At 36.9% G+C, this 23,165-nt stretch overlaps 2 protein-coding genes across 2 annotated transcripts in view; one reads left to right on the top strand and one right to left on the bottom strand.

The window, feature by feature from the left end:
- rap1gapb (RAP1 GTPase activating protein b) overlaps positions 1 to 7,441 on the top strand; it is a gene marked incomplete at its 3' end in the record, with an annotated part of 25,905 nt that extends 18,464 nt beyond the window's left edge. Inside the window, exons 16-22 of the mRNA XM_079242029.1 lie at positions 533 to 610; positions 1,410 to 1,519; positions 1,935 to 2,051; positions 2,348 to 2,474; positions 2,911 to 3,004; positions 3,436 to 3,545; positions 7,388 to 7,441. Of these exons, the coding sequence (XP_079098155.1) occupies positions 533 to 610; positions 1,410 to 1,519; positions 1,935 to 2,051; positions 2,348 to 2,474; positions 2,911 to 3,004; positions 3,436 to 3,545; positions 7,388 to 7,441 (690 nt within the window). The remainder of the gene's footprint in view (positions 1 to 532; positions 611 to 1,409; positions 1,520 to 1,934; positions 2,052 to 2,347; positions 2,475 to 2,910; positions 3,005 to 3,435; positions 3,546 to 7,387) is intronic.
- A 4,621-nt stretch (positions 7,442 to 12,062) lies between these two features.
- Positions 12,063 to 21,889, bottom strand: LOC306757505 (protein-arginine deiminase type-2-like). The gene is made up of 17 exons (XM_079242582.1): positions 21,849 to 21,889; positions 21,445 to 21,535; positions 19,925 to 20,093; positions 19,545 to 19,614; positions 19,017 to 19,078; positions 18,526 to 18,640; positions 18,278 to 18,430; positions 17,934 to 18,124; positions 16,783 to 16,886; positions 16,500 to 16,611; positions 16,089 to 16,196; positions 14,922 to 15,073; positions 14,532 to 14,679; positions 13,854 to 13,947; positions 13,700 to 13,779; positions 12,842 to 12,979; positions 12,063 to 12,684 (listed from the first exon to the last, which is right to left on the bottom strand). Exons 1-17 carry the CDS (start codon positions 21,868 to 21,870, stop codon positions 12,451 to 12,453), a joined length of 2,043 nt encoding a protein of 680 aa, XP_079098708.1. The 5' UTR covers positions 21,871 to 21,889; the 3' UTR covers positions 12,063 to 12,450.
- Between the last annotated feature and the right edge of the window lie 1,276 nt (positions 21,890 to 23,165).

The raw sequence follows: 23,165 nt of genomic DNA, 5'->3' as shown, positions 1-23,165 counted from the left end.
CTGTTTCTCCTTGCTAATGCTAACAACGCTTGCTAAATCTTTGGTGCATGTGTGGCTAGAGAATTATGCATGGCACAAGCTACAAACAGTCCTGCTTGTGTCTCTTTTAGAGACAGGGCTATGTCTTGGCTTGATTCTGAAATCCACCCAATTTCTGACCACTTTTTATAAAAGCTACCTGTCTGGATTGTGTCGCCCCCTTTTGCCCTTTTCAATCCTGTGAATGCATCAGTAAACACCCTTTATCCCTCAGGGCCAAAACTACCAGCATGCCTGCTACCTTGGTGAAGCTCCTGCTGTGCTCTCCTATGTTGGACACCAATCTTTTCCACTATTTCCTATTTATCATACTTCTCTTTTATTTCATGTCGCCAGCTCCTTTTTAAGCTGGTTTTCGCCTTGCTGTTCAAGTTCTTTGTGCTGTGCGCATGAGATCTTATGACGTGTTCTTTTCTTTTCCTCCCCTCTCTTGCTTTTTCAATCTGTCATCTCCTTTCTCTCTCCTTCCCCTGCCCTGCCTCATGTGGCTCAGTCATTGCTTGTCCCGGGGAAAAGTCCCAGTAAATATGGACGCCGAGGCAGTGCCATAGGGATAGGAACAATAGAAGAGGTTCTTGTATATTCTCCCTTCTTGTTAATTTATTTTTCATTGTCTTTACTGCTATCTTTTTTTTTTATGCGAGTAGAAAGTGATTAGTTCCTGTGTTTTTTTCGTTTTGTTTCCCATGCGTGTGAATTTATATATCAGTAAGTGTACTTTGATGTAATGAACCTGATTGAGTTTCAGTTCTGTTTAGTTTCAGTTTCATTCATTTCATCCATTTATGCTATCAAACAATGGAGTGTTTCGTACTGTGGAAGATAGAAAATCATCTATGATAGCCTGAGGGGTATAGCTTGGTTACCACAGTGTCAATTTCTGGAGATTTTTTTTCATGTGTTGCATGGCAGAACAGCTACATTTCAGGGCTTTAAAGTGATTTTTTTTAATGCGTTATTCCTAACTATTGCAAAAGAAAATCAAGGTATTTCACAAAAGGAATTTGTAAACAGGCTCCCTCTTCATCTCAAACCAGAATTTCCATTGGAATTCTCTTAACTTTTTTTACTCATAACTTCAGGACATTATATGAGGGACTGAAGTAGGAATTTAAAATATAAAATTAATCCTTACCTAAAGCCAAGAGGACCAGGGTATTTCAAAACAAAATTTCAAATGTGCCATTAAATTATCTCCAGATTTATGCAGCCATGAGCTCATAAGCCCTCTGCAGCATATTTTTATATGTAGATGCCTTTTTCCTTCAGTAGCTTCCTGTGCCATGTGCTGTGTATCATGTTTGCTATACCTGATATATTTCCCCCGCCCAACATGTGAGTCTCACTTATCTCTCCCTACCCACTGTTAGTCTTTGATCATTCCTGGAAAAAGTCCAACCAGGAAAAAATCTGGGCCCTTCAGCTCCCGTCGTAGTAGTGCCATTGGCATCGAGAACATCCAGGAGGTTCAAGAGAGGAGGTGAGAGGACAGAGCGGAGCTGATCAGAAGGGAGTGGGTAGTGAAAAGAGAACCGTGTTGCAACAGATGGAAGGAAGGACATTAAAATGAGTAATTCAGCCATTACAGGATGCACTTTGGCAGTTACAGTTGTCGGTTTATTCTGATTAAAAGGATTGCTTACTGTGTGTTGTTTGCATCCCAAAGACTCAATTTTATGTTAATCTTCTGTTTAAGCAACTGTGAACAGGGCTGTGTTTTATATTGCATGCAGCAGTGTTTTGATGAATAAAAACTGCAGACAATTTTTGACTAAGACAGCAGTTTTGCAGGATTTTGGTTTTAGAACTCAGATTTTTGTTAAGTGAATGCATATATTCATTATTAAACCCAGTGTACCTCTTTTGTCCACTTTTCCTCCAACTCTCCACTAAAGCCGAGAGGTGTCACCCAGCACCCAGAGGACACCAGACAGCAGCCATTTATCACAGGAAAACAAATCGGACAACTCTTCTAATCACAGCTCTCCAGAGTTTACTGCTACAAAGAACAGGTGACTATTATCTCATTCATTATCTGATGTTAACGTCCATTGAGACTTTATTTGCTTCAACTTACCTCTTTGTTTGCTTTGGATGCTGAGTGAGCAACGCCACGATTTTCACATTGCAATGCAAACACACTCATTTGGAAGATCTTATTTGGCAACTTTGGGCACCAATGGCATGGAAAATCTGACATTTAGTGGATTGATTTGATTTCTGTAAAATCGTTTTCTGTGCTGTTTAAACAAACATGGTGCAAAGATCAGGCTGACTTGCATAAGCTCAGAGTAACCCAGGTGTGTAGTTTGGCGATGTCTTGCAGGGCACCTTCCATCCCAGAGGCTCAGGACCTTTCTCGTTCTTCTTCCAATGCAAGCAGCTTTACAAGTGTAGTAGAAGAGCATGAAGAAGAGGAATACGACACTGGACTGGTGGGTGGATGCAGATCAACTAATAACACAATATGAAAGTGTTACTACCATGAAACAAAAGCAGGCAAACGGATCCTAAGTGCTGATAACATACTGTGGTTTCATTAGCGTTTGTTTTAATTTTACTGCAGGGAAATTGTGGTTTATTAATCTGTTCGTTCTTACTCACACAAATGAAATAGTGGGCATGAAATGACTTAATGGATTTCCCTTTATTATTTTTAATGGCAGGTTTAAGAAAATGTATTTTATAGTAATGCAAATTATTTGTGCTTATCCAATTTATTTTACTTGCATCTGAAAAGAGAATCAACTCTATGCTCAAACAGTCCTAAAATAAAGCTGAGGTTGTGTATTTGCTACCTTGTTTTAAATTGTTTTGGTTTTTTTTTTTGGTTTTTTTTAAATGTCCTTTTTATATTTATTCTCCTTACAGGAAAGTGTATCTTGTGTCACCCCGGTAAAAAGACACTCCTTTGTATGCAGCTCTGTGTTAGAGGACAGCTCATGCAGCCAAGGAAATGTTCCAGGTGAGTTTTGGAGAAGAAGGCTCCTATTACTGGACAAGTACTAGCCTGAAGGTATGAGAATCAGGCAAGTTATCAAAAGATCAAATGTCAAATCTTTCACATTTTGGAGTATCTGGGGAAAATCTAGATGAGGCAGATGCAAGAATAACACTCTGCTTGCTGAGCTTTAAATATTCTAGCACCATTAAATGATGAATTCCCTTCAGATGCAATTCCAGTCAGACATCATCCAGCTTGTGAAACTTTGCAAATTTACTTGAAATAAACTGAAGTGTACAATGATTAAAACATTCATACAAAATCTGGCACAGCTTCTGTTGTAGGTTCACTCTAAACCATTATTTTTTTTGCAATCAGCTTGAACAAGTGGCAGCCATGTATACGTGAGTTTATTATCCATGACAGCCACACATATGTCCCCTTTCTCCCAGCAGCTTCTCGTATTCACCAGCAACAGGATGGAGTAAAGTCATCAGAGCCTAAAGGGACAGACAGTCCGGCCAAGATGGAGCACACCCAGCAGGAGCACAAGCTCTCATCGGTGAGACAAAGACTATAGTGATACTTTAAGTCAAATGATAATTTTGATCCTAACATTCTGAAATTAAAGGGAAACTGTGTAACTTTTGGCCACTAGAGGCGCTAAAGCTGTAACTTCCCACAGACCACACAACACTGTCACAAAATTAAACAGCCCTCCAACTGTAATGCTCAAAAAAAAAAAAAAAAACACCCACACACAAAGCAAAAACTGCCCCAAAGAAATTACCATAAATTACTGGTTTTAGTATCAAATAAAGCAGCAACTTTGGCACAACTCATGTCAGTAACGTCTTGTTATTAAAGCGTTAGCCTTGGTCCTTCACAGTAGTGCTTCCTATTAAATAGTATAAAGAGCTAACTAAGTAATTATGCAGAGGCAAACAGAGAATGGGTTTTCATCCACGCTGTTCTTTCATCAGACTCCAACAGGCAGTTTCTCTGCCAAGGTCGTCCCGTGTCTTTCCTCTGGAGTGATCCCTTTCCCGCTTTCTGTTTCTGGCCTCATCACTGTTTTCACCTTCGTACTTCATTCATCCATGACAAACTTTAGTTTGAAGAGGAGGAAAAAGTAGCACAAAGCAGAGACTCTGTGTTCATAGAGTGGAAACTGTAAAGCAAAGCTTTCCAAGTCACATGATCCCAGAAGACAAACTGCTCCAGTCCCCTCGCAGCATCAACATGCATCAAACACTTTATATTGACCTACAGAAATCATCCATCATGACTCATATTAGGCTTTTGTTTGGGTCAAAAGTCACACAGTATCCCTTTAAATGATGACCTCAGATTGATTGTAAGATTTAATAATATTCCCTCAAAACCTGTCTCTAGCAACTATCAGCCCGACTAGTTGCACAGGTTCAAATCTACGGATATTAACTGATACGAGGAGAAACTAACATGGAGTATTATTAAAGTCAAAAGAATACATCCTCAGAGAAGGATGAATGTCTGTGCAGTCTTGCATATGGTGTGTGTTGTGATACATTGCTCAAAACAATACAGGGAACACTGATAAAACATATCTTAGATTTTAATTGATGAAATATTCGAGTTAAAAATCTTTATTCAATATTTGGTAAAAATGTGTTTGAGAACAAAATAACATAAGAATGATAAATGGAAATCCAAACTAACTAATGGAGTCACAATCCCAAAATAAAAGTAAAAAGTTAAGATCACAGGATGACCCTACGAGTGTGAGAATTCAAAATGAGGTTCAGTCGTGTGTAAGGCCTCCACTTGCTAATTCTCCCTACAAAGGCTGGACATTATCCTGATAAGACAACAATTTTTCTCCTGAGAAGAAGTGTAAAATTGGAGGAGGACTGTCACGCTAATGAATTAAACTGTGATAATTAATTAATGTTCAAAAGAACAAAGAAAGGATTTCAGTTCAAGGGGTAAATTTAATTCAAATTTAATTATCTATTTATTTATTCATATTATATTATAAGGACTAATTAATTTCTAAGAGGGACTATTCGTTCACCATCACCTCTTGTCATTTATGAAAAGAAATTAGTCACAGTCTGAAGGTTTTGTTTGGACTACAATAACCGACTTATGACCCATTCGACTGGACTGATCAGAGAGGAGTGCAGCTTGGGGAACGGTGTCCTACCCAGCTCCTGGAGGTCCATAAACGTTTGCACGTCACTCTCTGTGATTCATCAGTTGGGGTCAGCAGTTGTTTTTCATTTCATTCTCGCTTCTCGTTCTCAAAGATGCGGCTCAGATTGATGATGTCATCTGGCATCAAATAGCAAGAAAAAAGAGCCTAAATATTCACCAGAGGTTTGTTTTCTTTTTTAAAAAAACTATATATATCTTTGCCTCAAGGACAAAGAAAAATGAAAGGAATGCTTGTGAGTTTGCAATGGTTACAAAAAGTAGTGGTTAACTATTAGATAAGCATTATCTGCCATGTGAAGCGCAGGAGTGGAGCTTAACTTGTTGGAAAATAGTCAACAAACATCATCCCGGAGGCTAAATTTAGTCACAAAAGCATAAAAAAGGATGAAGACAAAAAAAGATAAATTGGATTTTCCTTTCAATCCAACTCTGCTTCTTCCCTCTCTTTCATTCTCCTGAACTTAAATTCTGAGTCCTCCTCAGAGTTTTAAACTATCTTTCTATGTCTCATTCTTATGCTCTACTATTCCTTCCAAAAACTCTCTTCCAAAGTCATTTACATCTCTGTGGGTGCAGCCCACAGAAAGGCACAATTTACTGTCTTTAACCAAATGAGAGCAGCTTTCTCCTTGAGGCAGACTCAGATTTCCAATTTCCTTAACAGTCTGTTTACAAATGTACTGATCTATTCATGCCCTTAACTCTGGATCAGATTTCACCATTTTTTAACATGTTCAAGTTATAAGAATAGAGAAGATGCACATATAAAACACTAAATAAATGCATAAGTGATTATGAAAGCAAAGCTATAAAGCTTGATAAACAGAAGTGATTGAACATTGTACCTCTCTGTTTTTGTCTTCCCAAATATGCATAGTTACTAAAAATGTCAGACATATTTGAATATTATTCAAATAAAAGAAGAAAAAAAAAGTTATTAGCAAGATAAGAAATTTGTCTTTCCTTATGTCCTAGATTGTTCTGGTCTCATCTAATTTCTAATCTCATCTTTTACTTGATTGTAAAAATGAATGAGTACTAATAAAGGAAAGTCTGCTTTTAGAGATTACTAGACATTAGCTGCATTAGCTCATACTTTTAAGAGTATAAAACCTTTTTCAGGTTTTACACATTTAAAATGTAGTTAAAACAAGTCTCTGTTAGATCCAAAGTTATTCAGAGGAGAGGTCTGGAGAGCATTTGCTGTCCTTCCTGTGATGGAAGAAGAGCTGAGATTAGATCAGTTTGTGTAGTTTAGAGGGCGGTAGGATCCGTCAGTCTCCTCCTTTCTGCTGCAGTGGGACAAATCTTGAAAACATATTTGTTAGCTCCAAGTTTACATGGCTCTAATTATTCCAGTGAAAGATTTGTGGCTAAAAGGAGAGTTCTCTAGAATCATCTTTAGGTCCTTAAAACTCCATAATTTATTGCCATAATTCAGCCACTGCAGAGAGCATTCTCTCAGGAAGAGTTGACCTCGATGGTCTGTGGACCATTCAAACGTGACATGTAAGTCAATAAACTTCCAAAGCATGGTTTCCTTAGATATGAGCCTCTCCTCATGTGGTTTATTTTATTCCCAGATTATGCTATAGGACCTCTCCTTTGTACGGGGTGTCTTGGTAATTTATTCTCATTTCCACCTGCTGTCTGTTCCAGTTGTACAACAGCAGATGAAATTGATTTATAATCAGTGTTACTTCCTGACCGAACACATTTATATCCCAGAGCTGTGACTGACTTTGAGTTACATTGTAAGGATTATGTGTTCCCTGTTTGTTTGTTTGGGTTTTTTTGTTTTTATTTTAGCAATCTATTACACAAGTGAAGCTGTCTTAATCCAGTAAGACAACAAATGTCTGTCTTTTGAGTCTTTTATCACATCAAAGTATCTGCGAAATATAAGGATATAGACTGAAAACAAAATGTTAAACTAATTAATTTAATATGTAATAATAATTTTATGTCTTGTGTTCTACTCTTGTGTTGTATTTCTTTACCAATTCTGTTATATTTGTGTGTATTTTCATGCAGAATTGTTAGTCTCTCTCTTCTGATCATTACGTCCATGTCCATCTGCAGGTGAGGCATATAGATTACAAAAACCTGTCTGTAAATGTTCTAAATTTTGCATATTTTAAAACCTCATCTACCCGCTTCATTTTTATATTGAGTATTTCTCTCCATTTTCTTCCCTCATCTCAGTGTCCCCATAAAGCAGCATCTCTTGCCAAAAATCAAGCCATGAAGGGCATGTGAAGTCCACAACTGATGCAGTAAAGAGGCCCGTGGCAGCCAAACTGACTTGTCCTCACTTGTATGTTCATCGTGGGTCTGCTGCTCATCGTGACTGCTCCATGGACATGCGCTGACCTCTAGCCCTTACTCCATTCTCCATCTGGAAACCTTGAGAGGTGAAGGCAAAGGGAGACAGGCCTCCACACCCATGCAGCATCTTAATTATCATCATGTCTGGCTTAGCACAGTGCATCTGCTCACCTGCTCAATCTCCAGGCCAGTCAGCTCTGAAACCCAATTCCTACAACATTACAAGTCCTCTCTGAAAGGTCAGGGTGTGAATGGGGGATTTTTTTAAAGGTGGTTGGAAAAAAGCCAAGACTGATCAAAAGTCAGTGCTTGTTTAGCTTGTACACAGTTGCACTACTGATATTTTCTTTTTAATGTCAGATTCATATCCCACTGTGACATTGTATATAGGTTTAACTTTGACGTACCAGGTGTGTGAGTTTTCTGTCAGGTTATGTTCTATGTATTTATTGACAATCTTTTCATTTCTGGGTATTTTGCGGTGGATATTTGTTGTTTAACAACTATGTCAGATTTGTTAGGGTGTGATAGTATTACTGGTTGCTTTAAAAAGCCGTCCTTCCTCATATGTGGATCAAAAGTCAAATTTGCCAGAAAAACATGTACAACAGAGAAATTCCTGTAACGAGGATAATCAGATAAGACGTTTTGATGCAACTAACATGCATCCTCAGTCCACACTTTTAGGTACTGCTGTTTAGACTTCTGCCTCCAATTGCTGTGTCTCACACACCACCTGTTGATGTCTGTGTATACAACAGTGCTGTGCATGGTGTAAATCTGCTTGGCAAAATCCTCTTCTCTGCACACCGGTGCAATGCTTGACATAGAAGTGTTGTCTCTATGATCTGTGTTTTTTATTGAGAACCAGCAAACATCACCAAATACAGTGCACACCGCTGATAGTGAGACAAATGTCCTGACTACTTTATTTCTAAAGCGTAAAATATGTACGTGACATACGTAAGCACTACATTATTAGTTATTCCTGATGCTGACCTTTTTGAAAAACATGATTTGTGGATTAATGATTTACACTGTGACTTGTCTTGAAGTTGCCTTTCTGATCGTGTTACTGAAGCTGCTTTGAGAGGAGGTCATGTTTATAAAGGCGTTGTGTTGCCACATAGCTTGAATGTAAAAAAGCAGAAATAGATTTATTTGAACATTTCTGCGGCTGTCAACGGTGATACTCTTATCAAGTCTTTACTGCGATTGCAGTGAGTGCACCTTTACAGGGTAGAAAAGGTTTTGGGTTCTTTTGTGTTTTAAAGTTTATTATAAAGGCTAAAACTGATACATGGACTTGTTTTCAATAATTTCTCTTTTTTTTTTTCTTTTTTTTTTATTGTCTAGGAAGCACATGATGTGTAGTATCAAATGTTAGACCATAGACCCAATGCAAAAACCCTACAGTGAATTTTAACACAGATAAATAAATTGAAACTTATTAGGTCACATTAGCACAAAAGTGTTACTGTCTTTTAAATAAAAATAAATGACTTCAAACTGTGATGCTGGGACATGAAAATGCTGGCATAGATTAAGTCTGCCCTCTTGTGGCTTTGTATTATTATTGCACACTGTTATGTGGTACCGTTCATCTATTTGTGCTTGTACTGTATACCAGTGGCCAAGAGCCACTTCAACACTGGGAGCAGATCTTCTATGTGCTTGATTCAAATGATTGTATTTCTGTTTTGTTTTGTTTTTTTGTTTGTTTTTTTTTTTTCAAACGTTTGCTTTAACCCTTGTTCAAAATACTTGTTTGTAAATATTGCTTTTCATTTTTTTGTAAATGAAGCCAACAAAAATGATTATTAAAGATAAAGATGCACACCAGGTTCAGTCCAGGAATTATTGATCAGTCATTCTATTCTATTCGACAGTCATTTGGTCCTTTTTGATGCTTTTATCCAAAGCGACTTACATATGAGAAGTGATCAATTAACCTGACACACATGTCTTGTACTGCTTGATTAAATGTAGATAATTACTCTGCAACTACTTTAGGAAAATCACAAGGCCACTGTTTTAAAAAGATAACCTGGTTAATAAGTACTTTTTAGTAAAAGAAGCAAGTGTCCCCTTGGCCTTGTCATGTGGACCCTGTCTGTGGAGTTTAAGATATTTCTATGAAAGCCAATTCTATTTCAGCCCCAGTGGATATTTAGCATTGTTCAGCAATAACCATCACAATGTATCAACATTTGATAACAATTTCCCTGTATATGGAGAGAAAGGTGCAAGATGTACATCAGACACAAAGAAAATCTGTAATCTAGCTTTGCTGGTGACTGCGTACTCTTTCCACTATGTCGGACCTGATCCATGCACCCTTTTCAGTGTACCTATACCTGTGTGAGGATGAAGCCACACGGCACTGGACCCCACATTAAGTCCTGCCATCATGATGACAGACTTGTAAAGTCTGAACTACAGGTTTTGGGCTTCTGACAACAGGGTAATGCCAAATAGGTCTGAACCATGCTGGACAAAAAGTTCTGCATAACATCTGCATTAAATCAGGATCTGTCATTAATTCATGTTGGTCTTTCTTTCTTTCTTGTTTTACAGAAAATACTAAATTTAGTTTCCTTACAGGAAGCACATAGTGATAAAGATAATGAGATACACTGGGAATTATGGAAAGGACAGTTTGCTTTTCTTATGGTAAAAACATCTCTTCTGGGGTAGCATGTCTGTTTTCTTGGATGCCTCCATTGCAGCAACCACAGAGCTTGTGGTGGGAGGGCTCTGGTTGTTAAAAAGGTTGATAAGATGAGAAATTTGTATCCAGCCAAAATCATGCATCCTTATTACACTATTAGCTGTTTAGATTATTTAAAGCACTGGTTCCCAAACTTTTGGAGCCAGGATCCCTAGACAACATATACTGGTGTTCGCAACCCCTATGAGTGACTTATTATATATCAAATAGGTCATCTTGCGGCCATCCTTTAAATGTAAGGCTAAAAGACTGCCTCAATCTTAATTAATAGGAAGGGATTTTTTAAAAAATTTGTTCTGCTGTGAATGGTAAAGCTGAGTTGTTTCTTCTTTTCAGATTTATTTATTTATTTATTTATTTATTTAATTTTATTCCAAGTTTAAAGAGAACAACTAAACATAAACACACTTTCATTAAATTGCCTGAAACAACTTTTATTGTCAAGTTATTTAATGATGGATTTTTTATGTCAATAAGTTTTATGACATAAGTTTCAGACTCTGGACAATGCAAACTGCATTACATCAGTTTTTTTTTTTTTATAATTATTTTGTTGTTTGCACCAAGGCCCATAAGATAAAGGAGAATTTGTTTTCATAGCTTGACAAAAGTGTAACATTAATCCAAAGTGATTTTTGGAGAAAACAAAACTTCAAACTTGTCTTTTGCAAACCTGAAAATGCTTGCTTAGATAAAGTCTGCCCTCTTGTGTAGTTGTATATATTGTATAGTCATCTCACATTATATGAGAGGTTCATCTGTTTATGCTTGCACTATATGCCAATGGCCAAGATCCTCTTCAACACTAGGAGCAAATCTTCTGTGTGCGTGACTCTGGTGATTGTATTTCTGTTATTGTCCACTGAATGTTTTGGTTCTTGTTTGTTGTAGTTTTTTAACTTAATTTGTAAATGAAGCCCTCAAAAATGTTTAAGAAAGACGAAAATGCACAACAAGATCCAGCCCAGAGTTAATTATTGCTTACTTAATCATTAATGTAAATATTCAGATAATACAGTAGCTTTTAGTTGAATTGAATTTTACATTAGAATATAATTCAGTGTTGTCCCTTTTAAATAACCATTTTTTTAAAGATCCAAACAACATTGACATTACAACAAAGCATTTATTGTAAAAAGATAGAATAAAACAACATGTGAGTGTGAACACATAGATTTTGTAAGGCTTTTTACAGTTAAGTAAACCTACATCTGCTTAATTTTAGTTATAATCTTTAAGATTTTCATGAATTGCATTTCAGTTTCTGTTTATCAATCAATTAATCAATCAATCAATCAAAACTTTATTTATAGAGCACTTTCACATACCACAAGGTATGGGTAAACAAAATAGACAATCAGGACAGAAAAGGCCTAGTGGTCCTGCTTACCGGAGTTAAATGCCAACGTAAAATTTGAGTGATTAAAAGAACCTGAAAACCACAAAGTCCTAGCAGACTGCACAGAAAAAAGGTAGACTATTCCAGAGTTTGTGGGGTGCTGTAGGAAAGGCTCTGTCTCCATGAGTCAGAAGTCGAAGGATCACTAGAAGCATCTGGTCTCCAGGTCTCTGAGCACTGACAGGAAGGTGATGGTGCAGAAGCTCAGAAAGATATGAAGATATCTTTCTGAGACCATTTAAGCACTGAAAAGCCAGAAGTAAATCTTTCAAAACTATTCTAAAAGTGTGTTTATATTTGATAATGATCATCCTAATGTATCATAATTATACAACCACCTCCATTTAAATTCAATTTTTAGCCTTTTTTTAATATAAAATTGAATTAAATACTATATACTTTATCAATTCCAAATTGCAAGGTTGTAGAAGTTTGGTTTTTTTTGTTTTTTTTTTTCAGGGGAAAATGTAAATGTAACTTATCTAGATTAAGTAATTACTGTGCACTGTCTTTACATGTCAAAGTTATGGTGAGATGCTGCTAAATTTGCTGACACGTCACCTTTGAATGTGAAATGTCCAAGTGCTGAGATAAAGGGTTGATTTTACTGCGAAAAAGTTGCAGGAAGGATGAAGCATCTAATGCTTCCGTTTTGTTGACTGCAAATTTTGCTGCAACTTTCACATACACAGATTGGACATTTTGGTGTAGCTGTTATTTTCTGGAATGATCAGTTCTTTGTTTCATTTAAGTTTTAAGAATTACCACAAGAAACCCTGTTAGTTTCTGTTCAACCCTGTTAGTTTCTGTTCAAAACTCCAGATTCCACCACTTAAAGTTGAACGCTTCCCTGCGGACGTTGGAGCCACAGTGCACCTCTCCATAATTTACGTGATATGAGGCAAAGTCGTCAATGAATGTGCAGCAAAGGCCCAGACCCTCCATCAGGGAACACATCTCAGCCTCAAGGGCACATCGTCCATTAACCTTGGGGCCAAATGGCTTCGGGATGCCGAGGTTTTTCCCCAAGACGATCATGTTCACCTGGAATCAGATTTGACAAGCAGAAGTGACACAAGTTCTCGTTTTTCTCATGTTTTGTATGTTTTATATGTGAACCTTGAGAGCTTCAATATGTCTTAGATAAGTTTTTAAAAAAAAGCTAACTATGGCTAAATCTGAGATATAACTCTGAACCTACCATGTCAGGGTAGTATGCCACTGCTCTATACTCCTCTTTCTGCTCCTTCAACTTGAAGAGGATTGGCAGGTCAATGATATCATCATCATCCAGTCCAAGCTCTCTCTTTAGTACATCCCTGTTCCAGTCGATGCAGCTCTGAGAAACAGATGGTGACAAAAATGGCCACAAAACTTATCACAAAATATGAGTCACACATAAAGCTCAATGTCTTTAAGAATGGTTCAGTTGTGAAATGTCAAAACAATGTTCACGAAAATGATCACAAAACCTGAGTCACAGTTCACTTGTGAAATCTCAGATTTCCCAGTTGTGTTACAGCAAAGTGCAAACTTCAGTACTAAAAGGCATGGTGTGAATATAGCTCAATGGCAGCAGAGGAAAATCTGTAAGCAAGTATGTATCTTTTAACCATTTTGATCTTAAGGCATGGAATGAATTTGGATCAATGTGGAGGATTGTAATAACAAAAACAATAAATATAATTAAATGAAAGAAATTTTGGAATAATAAAATCTAGAAATGGAAAATCTGTGGCTGAAAGACACACTACCAGCTGTTGGGAGAGAAGACATCATGAGGTTAAGATTTAAATCCTAACTGAACTTGTTATTTATTTATCTTAAGATAACTTTCTATGCTGCTTCTTCTACTTTAGTGGAAAGCAGGAGCCTGTGTCAGCATTAGCAGGAAAGAGGCAGAATACACCCTGGACAGGTCGCCAGTCCACTGAGAGACATTATACTTTAAAACCAAGGTACATACAGAGAAGTGATTTTTTTTTTTTTTTTTTGGTCTAAAGTTACAAACCTAGAACAGAATATAAAAGTAATGTATGTCAGTAACAATCCTACTCACCTGCACATAGTTATTTTCAGTCTGGAGACTTTCATCTTTTAGTATTTCATCCACTGTCACTGGTTCTTTGCCTTTCAGACCTTGTGGAAGCATTGGACACAATTATTAGAACTATTAGTTATTGAATGTCTCTTGAACATATAGCCTTCTTTACCCTCAAACAGTTTGGCTTTTCCATGTCCGTTCTTCTGTAAGCCTCTAAATAGTTTGAAGCCTGCATCTGGGCTGGCCATCAGCAGACGGAACCCCTGTGACCAGGAACAAAAGAGGCAATGTATAACAATGGTGATCTCTGATCAGGAGACAAAATCCCACAGTGAGTACATCTGTATGGCAGTTTAATTAAGAAAACTACTAAAAAAAAAAAAAAAGCTGATTGAAACTGATCTGTTGGCCTCTACAGTCACGACTGTCAAGTCACATGAGTGCTGACGTTGCTTTTTAAATGAGAGGGTATGGAATAACATGTCACACATACAGGCAGCCTTTGTAAGACAAACCTGCTATAACTAATGAAAACTCACCATAAGGATAAATTTTACATGTTTGCTTAGGTTTTCTTATTTTAACATGCTCTGTCCCTGTCAAGAATTAAAGCAAATTGAGTAAAACATCTCTCTCTGTGAATGCGTTCTACATTGGAAAATCATTAAGAACCATTTAGTTCTATCCTACAGCAGAGATTCACACACGTATAGATTGATGACAAGACACATCAGAGCTGCTCTGGTTGTGCACAGAGGTCCAGATGACACTGTATGCTGTGTTTGCTTTAAATGTATCACTCACCCACGTCTACAGTTGCATCTTTTGGATGAAATAAAATTTTTACCTTTCTGTCTATTGCAGGGACAAAAGTCATGAATTCATCCACGTGGCCAACAAGGAGCCAGTCAGAAAATAAGGCAATGGGCTCCTGAACCTTCTGGGCCCACAGGAAGTCTTGAATTACTTTAGTCATGTTTCGTCCTTTCGTTGCCCTTATAAATAGAAAAAGAAATTATGTGCACAAATCATGTCTTTTTGTTGCTTCATCAAGAAATATATATATATATATATATATATATATATATATATATATATATATATATATATATATATATATATATATATACATATATATATATATACATATATAAGAGCTGATATATATACACACACATATATATCAGCCCTTATACTACTCTCCATAAAATAGGGACTAATCTGATCTGTTACTTACGTAGGAAAGGCAACACCCACGATGATCCGACCCAGAGGGAAATGTTTTCCGTTCACAGTGACAGGAGGACTGACCTCCAGATTACCGAACGAGTCCAGACCACTCACATCTTTTCTCTTTGCAACCCTTGTTACATATCCAAAGTCAGGGCCCTGAGGACACAAATTTAGTTCAAGATGTCCTGTAAACAATCAAGCAATGACAAATACTACTTATTCTCATTTTCCCCAACAGTTTAACTATCTCCTATCTAGTATCATGACAGTACAATGTTGTTGTTGAACTGTGCTCAACAAATCTGCATTTTCATGCAAAATAAAAAAAAAAATTGTGTAGATAAGGCTTCCCTTGATTCTTTAATCTTATTCTTCATTTCTTACCTGTTTTTATATCGTATGCCGGATGTGACGAAACACATAAAAGCAGAATAAATAGAAGTGAGAAGGAGTGAGTGACAAGAGGAAAAAGGAAACAAATATATAAAGAAAATAAATATAAACAAATGTATAGTCAAACCCAAATAGAAAAAAACAGACACCTAGCTATAACGCCTGTAAAGAAACTTATAAAAAATACATTGAGGTATCCATATGATAAAAAAGCAGACAATCTTTGGGAGTACCTGTAGAACGATAAACTATGTAAACCCAAAACAACACAGTTCCATCTTTGTTCTTTTATTTTCTGCAGTTGTGCACAAATTATACCTATTCCGTCTCTGCCATGCTGCCTTTTCTCCAACTCTTCTCTCCCCTGCTGCTCTTTAAATAATGACACAACTGCCAGCAATCAACTGAACAACTTTTTCTCACTGCTACGGTCTCCTAGAAGGCCAGAGGTTCAAGTCTGGGCTCTGTGCTGGCCAGTCCATGTGTGTGAAAATGATGTCTCATACTCCATGAGTATATCTTTTACTATATGAGCCCCATGAATCCTGGAATTGTCATTCTGGAATATGGAAAGATGGTATAACCTGCTCGTTCAGTACGTTCAGGTTGTCAGGTGACCTTATTCTTTGGGAACACGATGCTGCTGAACCTAAACTTGAACCAGTGGGAAACCAGCTGTGAAAATGTGGATGTGTGGGTGAAAAACACTTCCGGGATCAAAATCAAACAACATATGCTCCCATAACATCTTGAGTGTTTCCAGAAGTATTTCTCTCACCAGCAGCTCCTTGTATGGAAAATTCTTGAGACCTCCATTTCTTGGTGAATCCAGAACAACAGGAAACCAATGATGAGGTGAATCAATGTAACCAAATTCAACTTCATCCTGAAAATTACATAACATCAGTTACATTCATGCTCGCCTCATGTCATATTTCTTCATCAACAGCATTATAATCAAACCATCAGGAGTCAGAGGTTTTTCCAGATGAACAAAATCTGCTGATTTGGTTTGAGTTTGGTATGTTAAAATTAATAATCTATTGAATTCATGCAAATGCATTCAAATCAGGTGTTTAAAAGCAGTGCAAGTGAAAGTTTATGATCCATAAAGAAACAAGAAACTAAACAATGTAAGAAAAGTGAAATTGTAATCTTAATGAATCTGATGCTTTTAAACATTTTCTACCTGAATCCAACGATCTTCTCTGTATATCTTCCCTTCACAAATCCTCAGTTTGTACCCACACATTGCCACAAAGTTCTCCATTTCATGCAGGAACTGATGATTATCAGACACCCTGAAATCGCAGGTAAATGTGCAGTTCTGTCGTGTATTGAATGTAAATTCATTTGTCAAATTCTACCAAAGCACTTTTTTTTTTTTTGAGCGGCTTTTCTTAAAGGATGGGTTAATGTTGTGGGGAATTTGCTTTCAGTATTTATTATTAATTACTGTCGTTCATTCTTACTTGCACACAAACACCTCCACAGGCTGAAGGGTGTTGGGTGTCATGATCCACGGAGCCACTCTGAAGACAACTTTGTCAGTGAAAATGGGTGTCTCAGGAAGGCCCTGTAAAAAGAAAATACAGAAGTAGATTAGTAAAAACTTTTTTACTCTTTCTTTTGAAATACAACGCGACCATATAAACATCTATATTCTTAAGTAACTGAACTTCGAAAATTTATTTCCGTCATTTTCATAAAGAATTCAATTTAATGTTTCATTGTTCTGGTCTTTAAAACAGAAAGTTTTGTGTTAATATGAGGTCTAGACTATGAAGCAGGTTTAACGCAGCCATGCTGACTTTGATTTGATCAGTCAGTCAATGGCAAAACTTAAAATTAGAATCAAAGACAATAGGTACAATAGTGTTGTTTTATAATTTAAGATTTTCACCTCGAGTTTATATGTGCTTTCATTAAAAAAATAAAACATTTGAATCCTTGTCTCACACAAAATATTGTGTAAATCCTCTGAGTCTTGGACACAAGTTTAAAAAATATAGATATGTACGGCACTTGTTTCGATGTTACCTAAATACTAAGGTTAGGTGAAGAGTTTCTATACGATAAAAGCCTATACCAGCAATTTGCAGGCAGGACACAGTGTGCAATAAATACCCTTACATGAATGTCTGTTTAGACAGTGGGATGAAGTTACCTGGAGAGAGCCCATGTGCACAAAGTTTTAGTTTGATTAAATTCTTCACAAAAAAGTTCCTTTTTTCATGGTGATCAGAAGTGATTCTCATCAAGTATTTACAGTGATCTAGATAAGCTAAACGACAATCAAGGTTGTGAGAGAAAAAAAAATCCCCGATTCAAGGCTCAACATACCTGACTGAACCATTAATGCTCCTACACAGTAAAGCCCTTTGAGTCAATCGTTAGAAAATGCAAGATTTGTCGGGACCTCTTAATAAATTCACCAGAAAAGGCTTGTCATTTGTGTTGCAGAATATCCTCAAATGTAATCAATGTTGAGATTTCTGTTGACCTGAGTTGTATTTATATGTTTTATGTTGATAAAAATCAATCAAAAATTACAACAACAATAAATGATTAATATATTAAATAGATATGCATTAAACTGTGGATGTTATAATGCAGGTCTTACAGCAGAAATGGGTTCTAACAGGCTGAGGTTGATGCTGATGAGTCCATCAAAGTCTTTGTCAGGAAACCTGAGGCCCTCCACATAAAACTTCATCTCTGCTACACCGCCAAGGTAAGGCACTTCCTGGGACAGAACCTCACTGCTCAGCACCAGCGGGTAGTCCTTCACAAAGTTGCTGAGGATTTTCTCTGCTAAATTAAGAATTTTACAGTTGTCAGCAGCTCAATCGGAAAAATTAGTATATTCGTGTTATGGGTTTTAAGTAAAGTACATCACTAAAAGCTGAATTACATATACATTGCACAATCCGATTATTGGCTTTAACAGTTTTTATTCTCACTCACGCAGGGTGTTATTCAGCTTTTCAGGTGATCCGGATCTAAAGACTCGAACGCTTTCTGCATCACCCTGAGAGATGTGCATGGTAAGTTTGTAGCCATCTGGGAGTCGTGCAGGGCCTCTGGTCCGAAGCACCATGGGTGACATGTCCTTGAGATCTGCAAATCCACAAAAAGTCACGCCCATAGATGTGAAATTTTATCCAAGACACTAATTACATACATGACACATCATGTGACATCAACTGATTTACCAGATACTGTGGAGAGGTTGTCCAACTCGCTGTCTGGCTTTTCCTTTTTGGTCTCTGAGTCACAGTTAACTAAGAGGATAGCTCCATGTCCACTGGGACCCCATTCCCAACATCCCTAAAAGATTTTCAAAACACTTTGAACTGATGAGATCACAAGGTCGCTGAAAACATTTAAGCAATAATTTTATGAAACGATTTACATATTTTTATCTAATATTCTTTGAAGAAGTAGGAAATGTATGAAGCCAGACATTTGTGTCTAATCTGTAATAGATGAAATGTTAGAATACTGATAAGTGTGATTGCTGCTGCCTGCTGGAGCTCATACACAGAGATCTGATTATACGTGGCAAGCAGACAATCAGAGAGCAGCTTTTCACTTGATATATAAAATAAATGCAAAGTTTTTCCTGGTTCAGTCTTTTTTTTTTTTTTTATAAAAGACTTAACCTTTTTCCTCCATTTGATGTGAAACTGAACATTTGGATCACCTTGTTGGGGTTGTTTTCCTCCACAATGCCGTCTCTGTCAGCGTCCACATCCAGGGAGATCTCTGAGAGACCGACATGTCTTCATCACATTTTTCATTAGCATATTCATTCATTCATTCATCCATTTTCTGAACCGCTTAATCTAATTCAGGGTTGCAGGGAAGCTGGAGCCTATCCCAGCTGGATTTGGGCGACAGGCAGGGTACACCCTGGACAGTTCGCCAGTCCATCGCAGGGCCCATATTATTATTCCATATTTTACTACTTATTTATTAATTAATTATTTATTAACATTTTTATTGATTATTTATGGTTAATTATTTGTGGTTTTCTATCAAAATTAGCCTGAATCAACTGTCTAAAATATCCCATTCAGATAAAAATCAAGTTTACATGTTATAATGTAAACCATTAATCCTCTGAATATAAATGTAATTTCATCTGAAGCAACAGTACCATATTAACAAGTTGTCACTGACATCACTTATCTATTATTATCATATTTTCATTTCCTTTAAATGATCTTACCAACAGCCGTCAGGTGCAGGACTGCTGTCCCTAAAGACTCTTTCTTCTCTCCATAGTAGCAAACAGACAGCTGGTAGGAGAAAAGCAAGTTGCTGATGTGCAGACATTAAAAACTTTCTTTCATTACAATATTTTACATTACATTACATTACATTACAATAAATACTTTTTTTTTTTCATAAATCCAGGGAAATCACAGCACTTATTCCAGAAACAGACAATTACTCATGACCTCATCTGAAAGAAAACAAATCATCAGTTTCATGTGAATCCTGAGTGCACATCTTGTAAATGTCTCATCTGGTGCGGCTGTTTATGTTTCATCATAGCTCAGAAAACGCTCAAATCAGAGAGACATCACGAACTTCTGTCTGACTTACCTTGCTATCATTTTCATGTTGACTGGCATGCCTCATGCTGATGAGGACTGAATTTCCCTTAAGAGGGATGGGAGAGAGATGGGATGTCTCTTGAGCCGGGGGGGTAATGCTGTACTGAACACTGGGAGTGCATTTCACTGAGAAGAACTTGGAGCTGGGAGGTGCACTCCTGAGAGCCAGACAGACAACGTTTTGATTCAATGTCACAAAAAACTCCAAGACAGTTTTCTTTAAAAGTCATTTAAATCTGTTACTTCTATGGCAAAGCAAATATTATGATTTCCTGATTTCCTGTTAAAGAGTAAGGAAAATGAGTGGTGACCAGGGGCGTTGCACCACATTTTGGGCCCTGTACAATCTCAGTGTCAGTGGGCCCCTATCAATGCCAGTGCGCAAGGCACGTGAGCATATAAAAAAGAAGGGTATGCATTTAAAATAAAAAAGCATTTTAAGCTACAATCATATCAAATTATATTGATGAGTGCTTATTTCATCATCTGAATAGATGTACTTGGCCTTATGCTCAAATACCTAAAACATTAGGCTACATCTGGTTTGTTTGGATCCATGACACTCGTGCAAATTTTGATTTAAAAACATTTATTCGAGAACAGGAGATAACTGCACACTCAGGATCCAATCAAATAAGCTAAATTATATTTGTATTGAAAACAAACAGTAGAAATTAACAGAAAAATGTGGAACAAAAAAAAGAAGTTGTGACTGGTTTTAAAGGCCTGTGTCATCTTATAAATATAGCGCCTGCGATAATATAAAAAAAAGTCAACTGTCAAATTGTTCTTCAGCTTGCAGAAAAAGAAATAAAGCCTTGCTGACACAAGATGTAATAAATATGCAATTTACATCCCAGTAAATGCCCACTGACGGGTCTTTTTGTTTGCAAAGTCACAAATAAGGTCTGCAAAGTCAAATTGCTTGGTTAAATGGCTTTCAATTGACATCCACAGCGAGGCTGTTCAGGCTCTCCTGGCCCATTGTTGATCTTAGGTAGTTCTTAACCAGCTTCAACTTGCTGAAAGGCAAAAATGTTTTAAACCATTATTCCTGTTTTTCAGCCACATTAAGAGGAATAGCTAATTGCTTTTCTACGTTCTTACCAGACACCTATCTCTCTCTCACCTATCCATCTATCTAGGGCAAAATATATGGCAAAAATCATAATCACAATTATTTTTTATTGATATTGAGATCACAGTTTTTAACATGATTATTCATTGGCTTTTGTAACATCATGAATTTATTGAGCATTGATGACAGCTTTTAAGCAACACAATGCACTGCTAAGGCTTTTACCAGACAAAAATAATAAATTGATATACTGATATACTGTTATTTCACAGATTACTTGAAAAGATTAGATTTCAGTTCTTTCTATGTCTTCCTTTCTTTCTTTCTTTCTTCTCAAGCGATTGCCCACAAAGTAATGAGCCTCACCAAATTTTTGCTTGTGAACAGCTGGAGCTTTTAGGAATGCTCCTTACATGTCTAATAATACTCACCTGTTACAAATAACCTGTTCACCAGTGGAATGTTCCATGCACATGTTCTTTGAGCATTCAACTTTCCCAGTCCATTTTTCCTTTGTCCCCCCTTTGTGTTACAGACATCAAATTCAAAATTAGTGAATATTTGAAAAAAAAAAAAAAAAAAAAAAAGAACGAAAGAAAGAAAGAAAAAAAAAAGAAATTCCTAATAAATTGTGGATACAATGTGTGAGTGTGATTCAGTGCTTTTATCATTGTCAGCAGCTAAGCTTACAAACAGCTTTCCTGGCATCAGCGTCATTTTAGCAGGTGATGTGGATGTTCTGACACAACCCACACACACACTTTTTCTTCTGTATTACTTCTTCATCTATTTTAAACTTCTGGTGTTTTACACAAACTTTGCTGCTTCCTCTCACCTTCCCTCTCCAGTTGCTTCATGAATCATGACAGCTGTCAGTGATCAGCTGATCAACTTTTCTGTCACAACTGTTTCTCTTGTTGTTTGTTTATTGTTCAGCATCTGCTAAGAAGGGAGAAAGAAGTATCAAGTTCTGATATCTAGCGAGTGTCAAGATTAAACAAGGGGGTGTTTCGTCTAAATCGTTGGTGCTGTGCTGATGTTGGATAAGCAGACTTATCTTTTAGGAGACATGTGGTCAAAGGAAATTATAAACAGGTTCTGAAATAAAAATTTTTAGAGCTGGACTCTTCTCTAACCATGTAGTTGACAGGTTGGTAGGAAAAAATTATACTTAGTTATGAATGTGCAGGTCTGGGGTTTTGATGAGGAGGACAGGAAGGCACACTGACTGGAAAAGGGGGGTGGGGGGCAGAACAGAAATCTTTTTGTTGCTTTTTTTGGCCTATTTTTCAGTAAATAATTAGCTGATTATTACAGTCAGATGTTACATAGGTAAAACAAAGGATAGTCAGCCAGGATAGTTTTCAGCATTGATGCAGAACAACAAATAGGGATGCATGACATGCTGCATCCACTAAAATCTGAAGTTTACCTAAGTAAAGGTTAGTTTACACTTACTATTAATAAGCAGTTCATTACCCACAATCACACCTTTTTTATGCAGATACACAGAACTCTGATGCTGAAACTGGTATGTTGTTCATTTGTTAGCACAAGCAAAAGTAATGGTTGACTGTCTTTCAATCAGCAGTGTGAAGATAAGTGGAAATAGCTGAAAACATCAGATAAATACTCATGTTGGTTATCGTTGCTTTTATACCATGGGGAAAAATACCAAGACAGTTGCAGCTTTTGTGCTTCACCCCGGTTTTAAAACATATCAGATCAGAAAATTGGATTGAACCAACAACAAGATGCATTTGCAGTTCACACTTTAAGCTACTGCTGCTTAGATTTCTGTCTAAAGTGTTATACACGTGTATGTTACCTGTAGAATGGTCTTGTACATGAAAGGTGCTTAAGCGGTACATTTTTTTTAATTCTCAGATGCTGACCTTGTTGAAGAACAAAATTTCTTGCTGTAATAATTTACCTTGCGATTTGTCTTGAAGCATTCCTTTTAATTGTGTCACTGAAGCTGCTTTGTGAAGCGGCCATGTTCAAAGGCACCATGTTACCAAATGCCCAGAGATATTCAGTTATTTTCAGTTTTTAGTGAAGGGTGTGACGCTGTGTTGAATCCTGATTGCAGCGAGTGCAATTATAGGTGGGGAAAGGTTTTGTTCTTTCAAGTCATTTTTAAAGTAAAGAA

The sequence above is a fragment of the Telmatherina bonti genome, assembly GCF_933228915.1.
Source record: "Telmatherina bonti genome assembly, chromosome: 6".
Taxonomy (NCBI): Eukaryota; Metazoa; Chordata; class Actinopteri; order Atheriniformes; family Telmatherinidae; genus Telmatherina; species Telmatherina bonti.
This window is presented reverse-complemented; position numbering and strand designations above follow the sequence as displayed.